The sequence below is a fragment of the Polistes dominula genome, unplaced genomic scaffold, assembly GCF_049000335.1.
Source record: "Polistes dominula isolate Pdom_NZ unplaced genomic scaffold, Pdom_raw_medaka contig_15, whole genome shotgun sequence".
Lineage (NCBI taxonomy): Eukaryota > Metazoa > Arthropoda > Insecta > Hymenoptera > Vespidae > Polistes > Polistes dominula.
This window is the reverse complement of record NW_028300915.1, coordinates 2696602-2720305: the sequence shown is the minus strand read 5'-3', so window position 1 is coordinate 2720305 and position 23704 is coordinate 2696602. Positions and strand designations below refer to the sequence as shown.

Here is a 23704-nt window from a genome sequence, read left to right as displayed (position 1 = left end):
GAGGAATCGGATCAACGATAATAATAATAATTTATGGTTGTTCTCGTTTAATCTTTGTATTTTTTGTAAATTTTTAATGGTTATCTTTGGACGAATATTTTAATTTTTAAAAAATGTTATTCATTTTTATTTTTATATATATATATATTTTTTTTAAGATTTTATTTGTCATTATTTTTGATTATATATTCTCAATCGAATTTGGTGCTACATATACATACATACACGATCAAATAAATATTATACGAAATATACGATATATATATGTTTTACAAATATTTAATAAAATATCAATAAATTTAAATGACGTTCAATTCAAAGAATATTTATACATACGTAGATAGAATAAATGATTTCTTTTAGTAACTCAACTTGTTCTGTTTTTCTTTTCTTTTTCTTTTTTTCAATATCTCGTTTCTGTTTATTGGTAGAAAAATAAATAGTAAAAAAAAAATATTATTTTTTCTTGATCAAACAACAAGTCAACATTGTAGAATAAATAAAAACGATGCCACGGATTTTTAAATGAAAGTTAAAATATGTAAATTTTGTCAATAATCAAGAACGAGCAGAATAAACAAGAAGAAGAAGAAGAAGAAGAAGAAAAAAAAGAACAAGTTTTGAGTTAGGTACAGGATAAAAAAAAAAAAAAAGAAATGAAAAGAAAGGATTGAGAAACAGGATGAGTCTTATTCGAGGATCTTGGAGAAAAGAAAAATGGATGATATAAGGAAACAGGAAATAAAGTAAGTGTGTGTGTGTGTATATATATATATGTGTAAGTTAGAAAGAAAGAGTGAAAGAAAGAGGAAGAGAATAAGGGAAGGTAGTAAATCTTTTTTAAAGCTCCTGCAGGCACGAAACAAGCAAATACTGCTACTATCACTCTGATAAAAGGTAGATCCTGTAGATCGATATGGATACGATAATCTCTTTCCTAGGTACAATTTTTCTTTATCCCTATATTCTTCGAAACATATTGGAAAATACCCTTCAATATTTTCTCACCATCTAGCCAATGTAATATGCATCGTGTATGAGTTCTAGATGCGTGTGTATTATGCGTGTATGTGTATATTACTTTTATATGATTTTACGACTTTTTTTTTTACATTTCTTTACTGTCAATATTTATTTTTATTTTTATAAATAAGAAAAAGAACCAAAAAAAAAATAAAGTAACGAATATATTTCAATATTCGTATCCAAGGCTCGTTATCATTCATTTTATCCTTGAGATGATAAACTCGTGAATATGAGGATTTTTATTTTATGAAATAAATTGTATTCGAAATTCATTGAAAAAAAAATTAACAAATTTCGAACGATTTTTTTGTTATTTTTTTAATTTTTTTTTTATTTTAAGGAACGTATCTTGAAAAAAAAAAAATTTTTTTTCAATGTAATTGAATATACGTTTTTTTAAAAATTATTTACAGATTTTAATCGTAATCGTTGATAAAAGTTGACGAATGTTGCATATTATATTTTTTATTTTTTTTTTTATTTCACATTATTAAATATTATTATTTTTTCAATGAACGTGTGTCACGAGAAGAAGAAAAGGGGCATGACTAAAAATTGGACGAGTAAAATGCAACGTCGTTTCGTTGTTATATTTTGATTTTGATTTTTGATTTTCTTATTTTCGTAGTACTACTAACATAAGAAAACTATTTTTCAATATTTTCTTACGTAGAAAATGTAATATGCGTCTGGTTATATATATATATATATGTGTGTGCGTGCGTGAATATTACTTTTATATGATTTTATGAAAATTTTTCTGTCTTTTCCTGTCATCATTTCTTTCGATTTCATACAACGCATATGTTTAATATAAAAAAAAAAAAGAAAAAAAAATGCACATACCGTTTATTATTATTATTATTTTTATCTGAGACTATACAACTTGAATATGTGCGTTTATAAATTTTAATTTTATCGTCGAATAAAAGTATCGTTGATTTAAATAAAAAAAAAAAATATTAATCAGCACCTTCTTAACCATTTTTTTTTTTTTGTATATTTTTTGTTCCTGTTTTTCTTCTTAGAAGAAAGAAAGAAAAAAAACAAAGAAGGACTAACAAAATGCCGCGTTTCCTTTTTTTCTCTTCTTTTCTTTTTTTTTTATTTTATTTTCTAACTCTCGTTCTCGTCTTTTTCCTTCAAAATTCCACCCATCGTGCGCGATTTCCCGTTTCGTCCGGGTGGAATAAGCTTCTTCTTCTTCTTCTTCTTCTTTTTGCGTTCTGCTGGAAAGAGGGTTGAGAAAAGAAAAGAATAAAAAAAAAAAAAATAGTGAAAAATGAAAAGATGAGAGTGATGAGGAGGAGAACGAGGACAAGGGACGAGTATGATGACGAGGAGGATTTCGAATAAGAAATTCCATAATCGCGTCGTTGGTCCTTTCTTCCTCTTCTCATTCGTGAAAATTGATATTTCTTAGTCTACCCCTTACCACCCACCCTCTATCACTCTTTCTCTTCACTTTTCACCAAACGAATCTGTCATTTTTCTATTTTATTCGGGACGAGATTTCTTACATTCTACTTCCATTATTCCAATTTTTATCACGGAATATCAAAATTCTGCTTGACTTTCTTTCATTCCTGTAAGTTTAATCGCGGAACTTGACCTGGGAATTTAAATAAAATAACCAGAAAAAAAAAGAAAAAAAAGATAGACGTTCGATAAATTTCTCTTTTGTTAAATAATTTCATGGTAAAATATACTAATTAATTTATAGTAGTTTACAATTGATGAAATAATACCTAGTAGGACAAAATATTAAATACATGTATATTTAATATTAAAAAGAGATTTAACACTAGATTTACGGATGTTTTGTTTAATATTTTTTAATAACTTACAAATATTGTTTAAATGAAAGATTAAATAGAGGGTAGGAACTAATATTTAAATATATTTCATTACGTAACTTAAGAACAACATGTATTTTAAAAAAATAATATTTAAGTATTGTATATATGTATCAAAAAAATTTGAGATCAGTCAAATTGGCTCAGTTTGTAAATCTAGTGTTAATGTCTTTTTAATATTAAATACACATGTATTCAATATTTTTCAATATTTTGTGCTACTAAGGAATAATATTTTTGTTTGAATTATAAATGTTTAATATTTCAGTTGTATTTATATAAATTAGATTGTATAATATTTTGGTATATGCAATATTAAAACACACTCTGTGTGATTCTAATTCCTATCAATTTATCTATATATATATATTTGTTTTTTAAAATATGATATAATCCTATAAAAAAAATCATAACTTCTATAGCAATTAAAAATAATAATTTAAAATATAATATATATAATAATATAATAATAAATGTATATTTTTATATATACAAATTCAGTGTCACAATATGTTTGTCCACCAATAATTCCAAAACTACTCAACCTATTTTAATAAAATTTGTTTTATTTTGTGTGATTTTTATTAACTTAGAATACAGAATAAATTTTATAGCGTTTATTTTTATTTTTTATTGCTAATTTAAGGATTTATTTATTTAGAAGTTATCTAGGTGTTTAGGTACTGTAAGTTTTCAATAGATAGCGCTGTATTACAATTCAATTATTTTACGTTTTTTTTTCAGAGTTTACATATAACATTACTAACCTTACTTTTTTTTATTTTTTTCGTGTATTATTATTTTATGTATTCCATTGTAATTATTTTGTGTGTTGTTATAATTTACTAAATACATAGTTTAAAATTATATTCAATCAATATTTTATAATAAAACCACATCAACGTATTGCTAAAACATCCTAGTATACATATATATTTATTTATTTATTAAATGAATAAATAATATTATAGTATATTATTATAAAAATTAAGAACACATAATATTTTTTATATTTAAATTAAAAAAAATAAGAAAAATTAAATTTCTTTCTGCAAATATAAATTATTGAAATAAATTAAAGTCAAGTATTTTAAATAGTACACAAATTCTGACACAACTTATCGACAATATTTTCAAATATATACATATAATATTTAATTTATTTGTTAAAAATAAAATTTATTCCATTAATTTTTTTGTCTTTCTTTTCACTCCTTCATCTTAACCAACATCTTTACTTTATCGAGAAGGTACCTAGCTAGCTAGCTAGCTTGCTAGCTAGCTATTTTCATCCTTTACGTAATTCCACAGCGAGTTTTCGAATGACGTTGGTATACTTACTTAAATGTGAAAATAAGAAAGGGGGTTTAAAAAAAAAAAAATAAAAAGAGATGATTCGAGTCGGTCTTCTCGACTTGAAATTTTTCGAGCTATGTACTTCTCATTTCTCATTTCTCATTTCTTTACTCTCTCTCTCTCTCTCTCTTTCTCTCTTTTCGTTCTCGTTCTCTACGACTAACACACTTGCCAACTTCTTTTCACGAATTACAGAAAAATACTCTGATGTTACGACGAACTAGCGAACTAGCTAGCTGGTAGAAGGAAGCCAGCTAACGCGACATGTAATTTCTTTCTTACGATCTTCCAAAGATCGTAAACAGTCCTTACTTTTCCTTACAAAATTCATTTATTCTACTTTTCTTTTGCTTTTTTCGTTTTTATTTTCTTGCTTTTGTTTTTTTTCTTTCTTTCAAAACCCCTTTCTTCCCTCGTATCCATCTCTTATAAAAATATTATTATTATTATTATTATTATTATTATTTTTGTTATTTTTTTTAATCAAATTATCTTATTATTTTATTTCAACGATAAATTTGATCTTTTTCTCTTTTTTTTTATTTTGTTTTTCATCTATTTATACAATTAAGTATTCAAATTAGATATTTGTATTGAATTTTCTTATTTTTTTTTTTTTTTTTTTTGCAATTATTCGTCTCATTTTTATTTTTGTCTTTCTTATTTTTATTATTATTTAACATATTATTATGAATTCAATGGAATTATGATATTTTATCTTATTTTTAATGTTTATTTATTCGTCAGTTTGAAATTGTTGACACAAAAATGTCATTCATGCATTTATTCATTCATTCAATATATTATTCTCTCTCTTTCTTTATTTATTTCGTGTCAAGATTTTTTTGTTTTGTTTTGTTATTATTCTTTCGTAGATTTAATATAATTTTTGTAGAAAAATATCTTCACACAAGAATTTCTATTCGTATAATTATTCAAATATTCAACTTATTTCTCTACCGAACATTTCTTTCATTCTCGTAAGATATTTTAATTCATATTTCTTTCTCACCGTCATTCTCACTCCATTACACTCGATTGTTATATTTAAAAATAATTCATACGTTTTATAAAAAAAAAAAATAAAAAAAATACAATACAATATCGTTAAATTTTCGATAAACATTTTTCTCTCAGATAAAATAAAAAGACAAGAGAAAACAAAACAAATGTAATCGTTCCTCTTCGTTCATTGATTGAATATTTTTGATGGATAAATAAAACGAAAAAAAAAAAAAAAAAAATAAAAAGAAATTATTATATTAAAAAAAAAAAAAAAAAAAAAAACAATCCTTACCGTTAGTAAACGAGAAGAATAATTGACGAGGTGGAGGTCAAAGAGAGGTGAGAAGGGTAAAAAAAAAAGAGGAATAGTTGGAAGAGTAGGAAAAAAGATGGAGGTTATGGGGGTTGGGGTGGGTGGTAAAAAACAGATCGAGCGGAAAACGAGAATCGACACGATCTCGGGGCCCACGTCGTGAAATAATTGATCGCTTTCGGCTTGACGGAAAATGGAATCGTTTAGGGTGAAACGTAAAATGAAGGACACGAGTCAAAAGATATCGTTTTAACGTTATCATGATACTTTTTCGATATCTCGAAACTAAGAGAAGAGAAAGGAAAATAATTTACGAGCGAATTTTGAAGATCAACTTATATTGCATTGAAACATAAAAAGAAAATAAAAAAAAAATAATAAAAAAAAAAATAATAACAAAAACTAGGAAAAGAAAATTAATAAATAATTAAACGTAGTTTTTCACACACATGTAAATAAAACAATAAATTAAATAAAACACGTGTGTAGATAAAATAATAAATTAAATAAAACATGTGTGTAAATAAAATAATAAATAAAATAATAAATAATAATAAAACATGTTTTATCACACATATAAATATTTCTCATTTTTATCTTGGAATTAATTTTATCTAAGAAAACAATAATTGTTAAGATGATTATCGATTATCGAGATAATAGTTGTTATCTTTTTTTTTTTTTTTAGTTTTTTTAAAAATATATATATATATTTTTTAAAGTAATATTTACGCATTATTTGTTATATTATTTTCTTTCGTTTAAATAATCGAAACTGATATTAGGAGTTTCATTTTATTTCTACCATCATTTCTTATATTTTATCTATTCTTCGTTTGTTTTATTATTCGTTTTGCAATATTTCGTTGAGTAGACGAGATTAAGGTTTGAAATTGTTTTGGGAGAAAAAGACCTTTATCGGCAAGAAGGAATAAGTAAAAGAAGGGGTAGGAAAAGGGGTAAGAAGAAGGAAGGAAATGAAGAAGTTGAGGAAAAGGAAGATGAAAAGGATATATTTACTGAATACATGGGAATATATAAATGTATCTATTCATTGTATGTATTATATTGTATGTATGTATACATTTACTTGATATTTTCGTTTTTATATAAGTACATAACATTTGTATATACCGAGTAAAGCATTTAAAATATCATCTCATGAATTATTCCATTGCTAACATAATATTTTATTAGATAAAGTATATTTAATGTTCATTTCTAACATAAGCATAATTATATTAATTATTATTAATATATTAATATAATAAATAAAAATAAAATTTAAAACATATAAATAAATACATAATATACATAAAAAATTAAAAAACATATATATATATATATATAAAATTCTTGTCACAGTGTTAGTTAACAAATTCCTTCGAAACGGCTTTACCGATTTTTATGAAATTTTGTGTGTATATTCGGTAGGTCTGAGAATAACCCATAAACTATTTTTCATACCCCTAAGTGATAAGGGTGCTCCACCCCAAACATTTTATTTTTATTTTTTGGACAACATATATATATATATATATATTTGTTTTAAATGTTATTTTTAATTTTATAAAAATTATTATAATTAATAAATAATAATATTTTATATAATACAATATTTATTATTTTTTATACAATATTATTTTAAAATTAATATATAAAAAATCTCTTTTCAAAAAAAAAAAAAACCAAAAATATATAACACGAATAAAAAGATATCGAAAAGAATATCATATAGAAATGATCGATTTAAGAATAATAAGGAGAACAAAGAAAATGTAAACATTTAAAAAAAAAAAAAATTAAAAAACAGAAAGGTTATCGAGTTTCGAAGTCGTACTACTCTTGGTGAAGTAGTATAAATACGAGCAATCGTACTTTAGTCTTTGGAAGAGGTATTAACGCGTTCTTATTTACGATTTCTGATAAACAGAGAGTCGTGTATTTTACGAGTTAGAGAGAGAGATAGAGAGATAGAAAGAAAATACTGGGGACTCTCGTGAACCGATTCGAATCGGTCCAAGTGGCAGAAAACATTATGACGATCGTTAAGCATCGGTATCTAAAGTGGCAGAAGAATCTTCGCGTTTCTATTTCCAAAAGACATTATCCTTCTAGATGTCTTCTATATAGGAATACAGTGAAAGAAAGAGAGAAAGAAATAGAAATAACTTGCTTTTTATGAATACAGGGTAGATCATTTACAATAAATCAAGATCCCTTTTAATATCTCCATTACGATTTCATAAGAAAAAAAAAAAAACTAGGTTTGTAATGATTGCCACGAAATGTTAGGTTCAAAAAATATGACCTTGAAAAAAAAAAGTAGAAGGAAGTTATCTCACCGCAGTTCGAGTATAACTTATTTTTATTTTTTTCCTTCATAAAACCATAAATAAGATTTGAATGTTACATTTCTTCTTCTTCTTCTTCGTATACTCTTACAGATACTTAAAATGGTTACTATCTGAATAGCTCTCTGCTCGCTCGATTGCTATCGGTAATGGGGATGGAGGGGGGAGGGGGGAGAGGAAGGGAAGAAAAAAAAATATAGAATAAAATAAATGTGCCGGTTGAAATTTAGGTTCAGGTTCTTGAGAATATCATAATTTTATGTTAAATAGGTTTGCTTTTTCTTGGTTTTTTAATTTTTTTTTTTATTTTTCAAGTGGACTCATAAAAAGGATTTGTAAAGGTTAACTCTGATTTATGGAAATGTTTTTTCTCCAATAGTAATTCAAGATCAATTTTTTTTTGTCCAAATCAACCTAGGATAGAAAAATATTTGTGTGATTAGAATTTTAATCAAATTTCTATATAAACGTATATTAAAAATAATTAATATATTATTATTGTATAATTATAATTAATATTATTTATTTATAATATATACAAAAATATATATATATATTTTATTATAATAAATTTATAAACTACATTATTGTAAATTTAATATACATATATATATATATATATGTATATTTTTTGTTGATCTTTTTTTATTATGCAATATAATTAATTAAACAAAAAGATTTTTGTTTCTATTGGGAATTCACGTAATTTGGAAAAACGTTTGGACAATTTATTACAAATTGATTAATAATTTTTTTAATATTTGTTGACTTTCGATATAAAAATTCGATAAAGTTATTTTTCTGATAGATTACATTGTTTTATTGACCATAAAATATTCCGTAGAATTAGAACATTTCATATAATCGATAATAATGATGATTTTAATGTCACTGACTTTGAGTAGAATCAAGTTTTTAATGTCATTCACATTCGTGGAATTATTAGACGATTCAATATCTAACAAATTTCGATAGATGGTATTACATCTGGAGAAGTTCTATTAAGATCTCGTCGAATTATCAAAGTCAGAGAAAGAGAGAGAGAGAGAGAGAGAGAGAGAGAGAGAGAGAGAGAGAGAGAGATTTGAAGGAATCATATCGTTAATTTAATTACGATTCGATGGCATCTACTACAATCGAAGAAGAATTTCCTATTTTTGATCTATTGGTTATTAATTATGAAAAATAATCTGTACATCAGATGATAGATAGACGTATCTATTTATATTTATTTTATAAGTTTATTATAGATTTTTTAAAAAATTTTTTATAACATTATGAAAATAACATACTTTCAATGGAAATATAATTTTATCAAATTTCTATATTTATTTATATTATTTATTAATAAATATTATTATTATAATAAATTATATATTTAATTATTAATAATATGATATTAATTTATTTTATAAAATAATTAATATTATTATTATTATTATTATTATATTAATATATATTATTATTATTAAAAATAATTATTATATTATATATATATATATATATATATATATTAATAAATTATAATAAATAATAATAATAATAATAATAATAATATTTTAAAATACGAATATAACATAAATAATAATTTTTGGAATATAACAAAATTTCTATAAATAAAATATTTAAAAAAAATATATATTCATACATTTGATTTAAAAAAAAAAAAAAATAATTATACACAATATTAACTTCGTTTTTTTCGTAAGAAAAATATTTAAAAATATAAATTAATATAGATAAATAATTATTTACAATTTCTATGACATAAGTTTGTATAAATAAAATATTAATAAAAAATAAAATAACCAGGTGTGTATAATAAATTACAAACTCGTGTATAGAATATAAGTAGACAAGTAGATATAGTATATTGTATATGTCTACTTATATGCTAACATATTGCTTAGTTGTTACTCATGTAGTCATGAGTATGGTTTAAAGTACAAAGGGTTGATTCAGAGAGGCGGTTTAAATTATCAGGATGAAGTCGAGATATTCGATAAGACGACAACGACGAAATTCACACATGTATTTTAACCGGGAACACAACTTCGAGAAAGTTAATCGAACCGGTCTTATATCTATCTCTGTCTTACTTATTTCTAACATACGAGATTGAACTTGTACATGATATAAACAATGTAATAGAACGTTTGAACACAATCTTCAACTTTTCATGATATCTCTTTCTCTTTACGACGATTTAAATAGATCACACGTCGTCTCTTTTTGCGAAATCTTGTTATACGTTTAAATCGATGAACATTTTGTCTGGTCACGAGTTTAGATTTTAGATAAGTAATCTTATAATGTGCTTACATATTTAAATATCTATAATAATAATAATAATAATAATAATAATAAGATAATAATATTTAATCTTTAGCATATGTGTGATCTTATTTTCTTTTTTGGTTGTATTTATGGTGTCACGAACCACACACCTAAACCCTGATATGTAGTATATATATGTTATTGTATATATTTTTTATTATATCTTTATACATATATAAAAATTCAGTGTTATTAACAATTTTGTTTATTTTGTGTGATGTTTTTTCAATTTTATTATTTTGTATTTTTTAATGGCAAAAATTTAAAGATATATTATTATTTTATTTATTTTATTATAATTGTGTTATTATTGTGTGTGTTGTTATCCACACCAGAGCATCCTAATATTAGTATATAATTAATATATAGTATATTAAGCATATATAATTAGTATAAATAATAAAAATTCTAATATATAATATATATATAATTTTTTAGATATTTTACATATATATTTTAGCAAATGTAATTAATATAATTTTGTTTAATTCACACAAATATAATAATATGTTCTATTATAATATATATATATATATATATCAATACGATTTATTGTTTAATTAATATAATTTAAATATATTATATAATATATAAATATATAACCGTCTAAAATATAGATTGAAATTCTATATAAAATACTTATATATGTAATACATATACATATATGTGTGTGTGTGTATAGAAAAGGTTGTTAAAAAAAGGGCTAAAAGAGATATTTGAAGGATCGATAAAGAAGGAAGAATCTTATACGGAAGTTGAGAAGTCCAAAAGGTAATAGCTCAAGGACGATAGCTAAACTGCCACTTCAGGAACGTTCTCTGCTTTCGACTGACATGAGTTCTCTTCCTCTTCCTCTTCCTCTACCTCCATCTCCTCCTCTACCTTCTCTTGCTCTAACATCTCCTCATTCTCCTCAACCATTTCGACGTGCTTTTGGCGGCACGAATTTCATCGAGCTGACATACCTTGAATTCGTAGCGATCGAGATAAACCAAATATACTGTACATGTTCACATAATGCGCATATATGGAACACCTATACGTACCTCCATATCTATATATATATCCAAAACCCAATGGGATTTTCTATTCTTGCATGTAAATCTCTCTCGCGAAGGTAAAGTATTTTTATATTTATATTTTTGTCAAGAAAGAGAGAAGGAAAGATGACGAAATGTTATTGATGTGGGGGGTAGGGATAAGGGTGGTGAAAGGAAAAGGTTTTGATTTTATTTTACGTTTTATTTCCAATCAATTTTACAATTGAATTTATTCGTATGTATTATTAAAAAAAACCAATAAAATAAAAATGAAATAATTCGTAAACTTTTATATTTATATTTTCGTTAAGAAGGAGAGAGAGAGAGAGAGAAAGATGACGATAAATTATTGGGGTGGGGATACAGGTGAAGGTAGGGGTAAAAGTGAGGAGGTTTTGATTTTTTTTACGTTTTATTTCCAATCAATTTTACGATTGAATTCATTCGTAAAATATTATTTAAAAAAAAAAAAAAACCCAATAAAATAAAAATGAAATAATTCGTAAACGTAAATCGTTGTACATGATAAAAAAACATGTTTACCTTATAAATAAAATAACTATCATAAAATATCGATATAAAAATATTTCGAATGGATATTTTTTGTTCGCAAATAAATCCGCAATGTAAAATCAAAAGTTAAAGGTTACAAATTAAAAGTAAAAGTAAAAGTATGTGTATAATGATAAACAGAAAAAATAAAAAAAAAATAAATAAAAAGGAAAAAGAAAAAAATGGATTTTGATCGTGGTAGAAAATCGAGTATGAGGTTGATAGAGGGGAGGTGAGTGGGTGGTAGTGGTGTAGGGGGAAAGCATGATCCCGTGAAGAGGGTTGAACTATAAAGAAAAGCGATCTGCTTCTGGGGTAACACCGCGTTCCACTCGAAAGCATGCAATTTCTTCGTTGAACGTTTCTGTGTGCTACTTCCGTTAAGAGAAAGAAATAGAAAAGGTAGAGAAAGAAGAAAAAAGAAAAATGAATGAAAGAAAGAAAGAGAGAGAGAGAGAGAGAGAGAGGATGTGTTCGCAAAAGGCAATTCTAACAAGGCACCGTGTATACGTAACCGAGGATGCGTGTAACCAGGTACGTTGGCCCTCTGAACCCAACTTCAAGTAAAAAGTAAAAGAAAGATAAAGACAAAGATAAAGAGAAAGAGAGAAAGAGAAAGTATATAAGTAGTTACGTAAGAGAGAAAGAGATAAAAAATAAAACACGTTATATGTTGAACGAACGGTCCAAGGGGACAGATTATAACTGCATCCTTGAGGAACGATCCTAATGGGATTTTTCTTAAGGATTGTAAGTAGTAGGATAGGAAGTACCTACGTATTCCCTCTCCTACCTTGGAGTATCATCTTCAGCCCTTTTACTGAAATCTTTCATACAGGAGGAGTAGGACGTCATGAAAGTGGGATATTGATAAGCGTAAAGCAGCAAATTCCCGTAAGGATTAACTTACCTCTTTGCTAGACATAAATATATATATACATATATATAATAACGTAGTTATATATGAGTGTGCGTTTATGTACGATTAATATCTTAGTATGTTGGATAACGTAATATATGATGATTAATATCAATCCATTAAGAGATTTATTAATTATTTGAAAATTTGTCTGATGAACATTTTTCTTTCAGTGATTATTTGTTAATAAATATTTTTTTTTTTTTAAATGATGCTGAACATTAATGATAATTAATAATGTAATTAATATTTAACATATCTTATTATTAATACGTTTGGTATATAGAATGATTAATAGCATCTATCTATTAAGAAATTTCTTTATTATTTGTTATTAAAATGAATGTTTTATAATAGAAATAATTAATTATAGTGGAAAAATTTGTGGTTTCTTTAAAAAAAAAAAAAAAAAAAAAAAAAAACATCGTAAAGTGAAAATGTAACGAGAAAAAATTATAATAATTAAAAAAGAGTAATATATATATATATATATATATATATATATATATATATATATATATATATATATATTAAATAATATAAACAAATTTGAGAGAGAAAAAAGAAACCAACAAGCTAAATAAAAAATTCGATTAAACATAATATTTGTTAAATAATGAACAGTGTATCAATAATATAAAAAATTCAATTAATAATAAAGAAAAAAAAATAAAAAAAGAGAGAGAGAGAGAGAGAAATAAAAATAATAAAAAAGAAGGTACGTTTGAAGTTTGAATAAAAATTTACAAGAAGATAGGGATAGAGATAAAGTGAAAGAGGAGGAAATACGGATTTTATGTAGTAAATTTGATGTTAATCCTTATGGTAATTCTTGCGTTACGCTTATCAATCCCTCTTTCCAACGATTAGCTAAGAATTGAGGCGTGAAGCGAAAGAGGAAGAAGAAGAAGAAGAAGAAGAGAGTAGAATCTCCTAAGCTAATCCAAGCAAAAAGAGCATGGTTGTAGTCACTCGAGGGAAATAGAGGGAAAGAGTGAAAAAGTGAAAGAAAGAAGAGGGGATGGGGAGGATAAGATGAGATAAAAAAAAAGAAAAAAATTGATAGAATGTAGTAGTAGAGACTATGCGAACAGTTACAGTAAACTCGTACTCGTTGTAGCCCCTACAGCTTACTGCCGACTATAGATGGCATCAAGAAATATCCTCCAGAGCCTACTGTAGGCCACTAACGAAATTATATACATTATCCAGGGACGTAGAAAGGTTCAAGGAATCTACCAATACCCATCAATGCCATCCACGGAAATTTTAGTGGGTATAATTACTTTTCAAAGTAAGCCTAATTTTACTGTTTTTTGATTCCGATTTTTGACTGTTCTATTCGTTCCATTACATATTTGGTATCATTAAACAATTTTTTTTTTTTAATTATATACGCAGTTTAAAGTTTTTCAAATAGTAATACATATATGTATATATTTATGTTGGGTATCATCACGTATATTTTATCTTTCTCTTACCAAGTTTCTGTTATGAAAGAGAAAAAGAGAGAGAGAGAGAGAGAGAGAGAGAGAGAGAGAGAGAGAGAGGGAGATACTGAAACACTCTTTTTCTAGCTTTCGTATAACTTACAATTAGTCTCTTTTCATTCGTAACGTATTTCGTTGCTTTAGTTCGTAGTTGTTGGTTGCTCTTGCTTTTTACAGTCCCACACGGATTATACCAAAGTTAATAATTAAAAGACCGAGTGAGTTTTTCGGTAGGAAAAGTTTGCTGTTTTGCTTCGAAAATAATATAATTAAGAGTTTTTATCCTTGTTTTCTTCTTTCCTTTTCTTTTTCTTTTTCTTCCTTTTTTTTTCTTTCCTATGCACGTTAAGATACTACTTTGGTTTTTATTATTATTATTATTATTATTATTATTATTATTATTTTATACGTTTCTTTGATAATAGACAAATTTATAAATCATTTATTTCAAGTAGAAAAATAAATATGTAATATTTATTATTATTATTAAGAATAAATTTGAATATTTTTAAATAGCATCATTGATAATGATGATCAAGTTTAACAAGTTTAATAGGTTGATTTAATTTTATTATTTAAATAATTCATTACTGTGACTTTAAATGTATTATATAATTCTATAAACTATTTAATAAATTGTAACAACACACAAAATAATACCACAATTAGAAAGTAAGGTTATGTTATATGTACATTGAAATAATTAAATTGCAATACACCGTCATCTATCGAATATTTAAACAACCTAGGGACCTAGATAACCTTTATATAATAAATCTTTAAATTTGTAATAAAAAATGCAAAATAATCGTTGAAATAAAACACAAAAATACAAACAAAATTTCGTTAATATCAGTTCAGTAATTTTGAAGTTCATTGGAAACCAACGTAATGTGACACTGATTAAAAAAAAAAAATAATTAAATTAATTAAATGAATTATTTAATTAAAATCTCTTTTTAAAATATAAATATACTTATAAATACGTATAATCGATTGAATCCTAATAAAACAGGATGAACGTATCGAGTTATCGGTAAGGAAAATGTTATTGTGTTCAACCTTGTTGTTCTTGCCAACGTGTTGGCAAAGAGGAAACAGTGTATGGTCGACTATGCTTGAGATAGGACACGAGCAGTGAATCATCTTCTCACCTTGATCTTAAGGAACGTTGTCTCTTAGTGTACGAGTTACACCTATACATACACATAACGTTTATGTATACATGTGTATGCATATATAGTATAGAAGTTAACGTAAACGAGTATGCTAGGTTCGTGGCAACTTTGACCCTTTAAGACTTCTATCGCGTGTTAAGATCTTGACTCCTTATACGGGTGCAATCTTTGTGCAATAATGTGCAATTTTAGATGTGCATATTATTGCGGTTTTTTTTTTTGGTGACAGTTCATCACTTTTCTTCATAGAATTATTTTTGTTTAAAAAGTTTGTTAACGAGTATGTTTATTCTTTTTTTTTTTTTTTTTTGAAATGTTCTTTGTTTGTTAATTCTTTTAAAGTATTTGACAATAAAAATTAATTACAAGTTTAATGTGTAATTGAAGTTTAATTTCAAATTTGTATTTTTTATTTTTTTTATTTTTTATATTGCATATATAAGAAATTGTTTGTCAAGATGTTAATCTTAATTATAATTAAACAATAAATATTAGAATTTATTTTCGAACAATGTAATTGGAAATAGAAAATTACAATTTGTTTTATTACAAATTGTAAGGTAGGTTAATTTTTTTGGTTTCTTATATCAAAAAACAAATTGCAATTGATTCAAATGAATTGTCAACTTTGTATTTTACATCGTAAATAGAAAATAAATTAACAATTCGAATGATTTGTCGAAAAACGAGAAGAATTTTTTAATACAATTTAAATTTCTATTATAAATCGAAGATATTTAATTTCTTTTTACATCACACACATGTTATGTATGTATGTGTATGAATATATTTGTTCAGATGTTTATGATAAAAAAAAAAAAAAAAAAAGAATGAAAAAGAAAAAGAATGCATTTAAAACAAGTTTTAAAATGATTCTTTTTGAATAATTAAATGGAAATGGAATTGAAGTTTGAGTTATAGATCGTAAGGTTTGTAGATTTAAAAGAGTAGGAGGAGGGTGTGGGGAGGTTCTCTTTTACATGGTTAATTTAAATGATTTTTCTTTCTAATTATAATGGCAGATGGATAGAGATACTAAACGTTATTTCGCTTACCCGTAATAGCGTACTCGTTTAATCGTGATAAAATCTCGTTTGCTCGGCCAGTCGGAGTTCTTAGTTGGATGGAAGGAACTGCTTTTCAAGCTGCACGATATCTTACTCGCTAGAATAATTTAATTGATGTCGAATTCAAGACATTCTAGTTTTCTAGTTTTTTGTTTCTTTCTTTATTTCTTTTTCGAATAGATACAATAATCGTATAGTATTAAAACATATTAGTTTTTTATTTTTTTTTCGTACGATATTATATAAATTAGAATGTATGTGTAAAGTGTTCACATTAAATGACAGTCGTGTACAAAAAAAAAAAAAATAAAATTTTCAAAATTTAATTTAAATTAATTTAAAGTTAATTATTGAATTAATTATTTAAATTAAATTAATTTATTAAATTTCATTTAAAAATTTAAATACGTGTTTTTTTTTTAGAAATGTATTAAAACTTATTTCTGTATTATATATAATTTCTATATTATATATATGTATATATAAATTAATTTATATTATTAATAATGAATAAATAAATAAATAAATATAATAAATTATAAAAAATTGACATAGTAAGTTTTCAATGTTGAAACAAATCCAAAAATAAACAATAAATTATTAGATAGTTTTAATCCTTTAATTAATATGAGCTCATTTAAGCGTCCAATCTAAATTTTATAAATTTGTTCCATCATTTTTGTTTCTATTTTATTTTCTTCCATTTAATGTAAAATAGTTTGAAACATAAACACACCAAAAAATCATCCGGTTTTCGATGATTGCAAAAAATTAGACTCGTTTCACATCGAAAGGATTAATTTGATAAGCGTTAACGTGTAATGTATATACATATATATATATATATATATATATATATATATATTGTGTGTGTTTGTATATAATATGTTTCAGAAAACAAGTGGCAACATTTTCGTAACGATCTATACATGGGTGATGAGCCAAGTAGAAATTTGAGAAGCGATACAACGAGAAAGCAACGAGTACAGGCACGTAAGAGGTTAGGCGAGTTGAAGAGGCGTAGGAAAACGAAGGATAAGAGGAAACAAGTGCCAGAGAAGTCTCTATTGGGAGTAAACCCTATGGTGTCGGATGTCGGTGGCTTGAACGAAACTTTGATGTCAAGATTGGATCTAAGTTGTCTCATGAAGGCTCGCAGAAAGGTTCTTATCAAAGCACCCTCGGTCGTTAATGCTCAACCTCCGAGATATGCTAGGTCCGTTTTTAATCTAACCCTTTTTTTCTTATTCCTTTTTTCTTATTTTACTTTTACTTTATGATCATTCTTTTTATCTTTTTGATCAACTCTTTTATTTCTTATTTTGTTTTTTTTTATATCTTTGTTTTAGATTAAAGATAGACTCACTATTCTTTTCTTTTTGGTTTTCCTTTTGCGTACGAGATGATATTCTGTTATTACAGAGAGAATAATTTTTTTTCTACGACATTTTTCCTTTTTTATTTTCTTTCTTTTAACTCGTTTGACTTTACACGCACTTCAAAGTTGGATAATGAACGGTAAAATAGTCGTTTGTATTCCATTTGACAATATTTTTTATTCGTTTCGTTTTCTTCGAATGAATTAATGGATTATATTTTTTTTATACTTATGTTTTTTTTTTTAGAAACATTTTATCTTTTCTTTTCTTTTCTTTTGGTGCTTTCTTTTTTTATCTGGTTGATAAAAATATTTTGTATGTTTTTTTTTTGTATTATAGAAGAACAAATGCTTTGCCACCATTCAATCGATACTTCGTAGCAGTTTACGAATGTTTGGAGGAATTCGTTTTTGAGGATTCAATGGCTGATAGACTTTTTTGTAGCGAATCAACTTGGCTTGGTCGTGTTCCGAAATGTGTGAAAAAAGAAGGTAAGTAATGTGTTAAATTATAAAAAAAAAAAAAAAAAAATAATAATTAAATAACTTGTTACAAATGGCCATAATTTAATTTCTCGATAAGCTTTTAAAACGTTGATTTATAGTTCGTTGTTAGAAAAATAAAATATAAATCAAATAATATATAAATATATTTTATTTATTTAAATATTATATAAATTTAAATAAATATTACGTAATATTTATTTTTAATTTCATTTCATTTTATTTATTTTAATAATTAATAATTTAATTTTTTTTTTGCTAAATTTATTTAATTTAATTTTATTTATTCTTTATATTATAAATAATTTAATTTTTTTTTAAATTTATTTATTTTAATTTAATTTAATTAAAATTTTACTAAATATTATTTTTATTTTCTTTTAAATAAAAATTGCGATACGAACCTATATAGAAGTAAAGAAATTAGTAAAATTTAAAAAAGATTTTTTTATTTTGGAAATTGATAACTAAAGGTAGATTAGGTAACGTTTGATATTACATTAAAGTCGAGTTTTTATTATATACATATACATATATATGTGTGTAAAGGTTTTGTATGGTATAAAACGAGTATGTGTGCCGAATTCGAATCCGATTCGTTGGTTAAACTTTTTGTTACATCACAGATATCGTTTCGTTTTAGAAACGATAATCGATAACGTGGTACGTTGCGATCAGGAGAGGGGTGGTTGCGAACACGTATGCGAAGATACACCTATTGGTCCAAAGTGTTCCTGTTTCGATGGTTTTCGAATCAATGGTACCACCTCTTGCATAGGTAATATTCATTTTTTATCCATTTTTTTCTCTCTTTTTTTCCAGTTTTCAATTAATCTAAGTCAATCTATCTAAATCTTAAATCAATCAATCGATTACAATTTAATCGTACACCTCTGATTGGTGTTACTGAATTTTGTTGATAAATTTTCAATGGTACTTTAAATTCATTAATCAAAAAAGAAAATAAAAATGTACGTATGTGGATTTATTTAAATTTACTAACAAATATTTTATATTATTATTTAATATATATATATATATATATATATATATTGCAAATTGATTTATTATAGATTAAATTATTTAACTATTACTTTTATATTTTTATTATAACAAATTTCTTTTTTATTTTACTAATTGGAAATATTGAACGAATTTATTTCACTGATGAATTGGAATTTTCTTTTTTTTTTTTTTTTATATTAAATCGAAAATTCGTAGATCAAATTTAATAATAAAATATCCTAATTGTATTTTAAATTAAGTGTGAGATAAATTTATCAAATTTTTATATCCAAATTTTGTTTTACTTTTTGATTTTTGATTTTGATAGAAAAAACATGGGAATGGGGAAAGGGTAAGAAAAAATGAAGAACACGTGGGTTTATATCAGATACCCTAAAAATTTTAAAGATATAGACCTGATTTTCTTTTCTAATATCCTGGGCTATGTTAGCTGACAGGCCTCTCGTAGCTCGTAATTTTCTTCACCCACGTTTTCTTGTACCAGAAAAGGGGAGATTCTAAAGTTAGAGAAACGAGTGATCTTAGAGGGCAAAAGGGGCAGGCAGAGAAAGAGACAGAGAGAGAGAGAGAGAGAGAGAGAGAGAGAGAGAGAGAGAGAGAGAGAGAGAGAGAGAGAGAGAGTGATCTTCTGTCCCTTAAAACTCTCGACATTCTTTGAATGTCCAAGAAATATTATTATTATGTTTTATTTTCTTGATTTCTTGTACACACGTGACACACGGTGAACGGGTCTTTAGCAAACGTTTACGGTTTTGCAAATAAATTTCAACGTTTAACGCATTCCATGGTTCCGTTCGTTCTAATATTATTATTTTTAACGCTTCGTGAAATTTTATTGCAAAGACGAGTAAAAAAAAAAAAAAAAAAAAAAACAAAGAATAATAGAACAAAAATAATTTTTTTTTTTTTTTCAACAAAAAAATAACAGAGCCTTCGTGATTTTTTGATATTTATTTTTATCACGTTTCCAAATTTAATTTTCACGGTTTGAAAAATATGTATATATGTATATATATATGTTTAAACTTTACAGTTGAGAGAGAGAGAGAGAGAGAGAGAGAGAGAGAGAGATTTTAAATAGAACCAAAAAATTCGATAAAAAAAAAATATAAAAAAAAAATCGTACAAATTTGAATGAAAAACGTTGCAGAAAAATTCTAATCTCTTTGCGCGAATACATTTATTTTTTTTTTGTTCAACCACCTTTTATATTTTTTTTTTTTTTTTGTAAATATAAATGTTTTTCAATAATCTTTTTACTTTGGATAATATTATTGGATCGTTAAAGAGCTCGAGAATAGTAATCGATTAGTTCGTGTAACGTTAATCGGAATATTATCAGTTTACACAGACGAATTCGTTAGTAATTATAGGAACATTTATTGAATCGGCACGTGCCAATCGGGCATTAATCATCGTCAACTTGTTTTTCATAGAATTTCAATGAATCCAATGTACATAGAAATAATTTGTTTCGTATGAAATGCCACGTGAATACCATTACATACACGAGTATTTATTTGCATTTTGTAATCATTCATTAATGGATTCCGTATTATTAATTAACCTACGAATAAATAATAAATCATCCTGAACATATTGGATATACTACGAATAATTTTGTATTTTTTAGTATCTTTTTCTTTTGTTTTGTTTTGTTTTAATTCAATTTCATTTTGTTTTACATTAGACGTAGATGAATGTTCAGAAGGTCTGGTCAAGTGTTCAGATTTGTGTCTGAATGATCCTGGTTCATATCACTGTGAATGTCATTCTGGATTTCAGCTGTCATCCGATGGACATACTTGTCAAGGTAAGTTTTTTTTTTTATTTCAAAACAAAATCAAATAATAAATTATTTGTCATTTTTTTGTGGTGATCAATCACGTTGATTTGCACGTGTAAGCAATTTTTGCGATAATTAAAATACAACATTGTACACGTAACTTTTATCATATTTTTTTTATCGTATTTCCTAACGTTAACTTGAAATTTTTTAACAAATTATTTAACAATAATAAATTAAGTAATTAATTAATACTAAATATCGGTCAATTTAATTTAGAATTTTTTGATAAATAAAGACCCCAGTGATGGTCTGCGCGAAAGAAATAAAAATCCAAAGTTAAAATGACAGTGGCTAATATAAATATTATTAACTATATTATTAACTTTATAGTACTATATATATATATAGTATTAATAATTATACTATTACTTATACTAATATTATCTATTAGTATTGTGATATTAGTATTAATAACTATATTATTAACTTTATAGTACCTATTAACTATTAGTAATAAATAAGTTACTTATATAGTAGTACTAAAGTATTAGTAGTAACTTATTTATTGTCTAAAAGTATAATTACATATAAAAATATAATAATTTGTGCTAAATATTTCCAAAAGTTTCATGACAGTATATAAAAAAAATGTCTTAATATTTACAAATTTTTCTGACGATTCACAACGATCGTTACTTGACACGTAATGTCATAGTAAATAATAAAAAAAAAAAATGAACCAAAAAAAAAGTAAAATTCTTTCGATTGAATGCAATTATGAAAAAATGATTACGCCTTATTTTATTGTCAGAATTTTTCTTTTTTATATTTGGTTGTCGTTGCATCATCGAACGAGCAACAACGATTGTACGAGGGTAAGGTTTCGAACGAAATGCAGCAGGATTTTCGTTTAACGTAGTCGACAACCGTTGATCGTGTCGTTTTCAACTACATTACTCGTCCATTGAATGAACGAGCTTTCAACGAGGTTAACCTTCTCGCTGTTGGCGAGTAAAGAGCTTGCGTGCTGTGGGACGCTCGTTTCCAGCTGCCGATGGATTGATTTCATTTTGATTTACGCGTGTATGTGTGTATATATGTGTTTTACGTATACACGTACGTGTGAATACGAATATGCGAATGTAGACGACACGTCGTTTTTTCGGAACTTTATTTTTTTTTTTTTTTATTTTTTTTTTCTTTCATTTCTCCATTGTATTGTTTTTGAAATTTATATTCTTTTTTTTTTCAATTTTTACCAAAAGGCAGATATTAAAAAAAAAAAAAAAAAAAAAAAAAATTAAAGTGCGACGAATGAATAATGGAAATGGTAAAAAAAAATGTTGATCGTTATTTTCTTTCAAGGAAGGTTCACGTTATTTATCTAAATCGTTATTTTTAAACGAAAATGTGAGTAATATTTATTTATAAAGGAGAGAAACAAAAAATATCAGATTGTAATATAAATAGTCGATAATAAAATATTACGTGCAACGTAACTTTTGATCGATACTGACCATTTGTATTGTAAAATATTGATCGAAAATAGTTTTCAAATTATTAAATAAAAATTTATAATATATATGATGGGTTGCAACTCTGACGCAATAAAAAAAAAGTATTTTTAAATCTAAATATATTTAAAAAGAAAATACGTAGAAATGAAATGAATACATAGAAATTTTTATTTATAAATGCGATACAAGTTTCATAGCAATTTTATTTTTATTAAAAAGAAATGGATAAATTTAATTATCGTTGAAATTAAACTAGAATATTTCTTCTCGTAACAATTATATTATTTTAAAAAATATAAATTAATTGAAATATAAATAATTTTTGTTTTGTTTTATTTTTGTACTTTTTTCTTTTTTTTTTAACAAATCTCGTAAACAGATGTTAACGAGTGTCTATCGAACAACGGACGTGGCCCTTGTCAAGGTACCTGTCGCAATCTCGAAGGTAGCTACGAGTGCAGTTGCACGGATATTCCTGGATTTAAATTGGCATCGGACAACCATACTTGCGAGGACATCGATGAGTGTGCGAATAACAACGGTGGTTGTTCTCACGTTTGTTTGAACACACCGGGAAGTGTATTTTGCCTATGCCCTGATGGTTTTTATTTGACCAATGATTTGAAGACTTGTGAAGGTACGAAATCATCATTTAATGTTAATTCAAAAAAAATAAAGACATTTATCATTCTTATATAAATAATTTGTTCACTTACAAAAAAATTATTTTTTTAATATTTCAGATGTAAACGAGTGCGAAAATGTTTCCAAAGTTTGTCCAGAAGACACTAATTGCGAAAATACGATTGGTTCTTACAAATGTATCAATAAACCCAAAAAAATGACTAAAGTATTGCAAGACGAGGATTATGACACCGAAGATGATGATGACGATGACTATGACGAGAGTTTAACCGAATTACCTGAAATAGGTAAATGTGAGGATGGTTATAGGAAAGATGATAATGGAAATTGCATTGGTAAGTTAATTGTATAA

At 25.3% G+C, this 23704-nt stretch overlaps 1 protein-coding gene across 1 annotated transcript in view; it reads left to right on the top strand.

The window, feature by feature from the left end:
• Positions 1 to 23704, top strand: part of LOC107068856 (uncharacterized) — a 157722-nt gene that overhangs the window by 85784 nt on the left and 48234 nt on the right. Inside the window, exons 3-8 of the mRNA XM_089170477.1 lie at positions 17388 to 17709; positions 18212 to 18363; positions 19019 to 19153; positions 21092 to 21214; positions 23087 to 23344; positions 23451 to 23687. Of these exons, the coding sequence (XP_089026603.1) occupies positions 17388 to 17709; positions 18212 to 18363; positions 19019 to 19153; positions 21092 to 21214; positions 23087 to 23344; positions 23451 to 23687 (1227 nt within the window). The remainder of the gene's footprint in view (positions 1 to 17387; positions 17710 to 18211; positions 18364 to 19018; positions 19154 to 21091; positions 21215 to 23086; positions 23345 to 23450; positions 23688 to 23704) is intronic.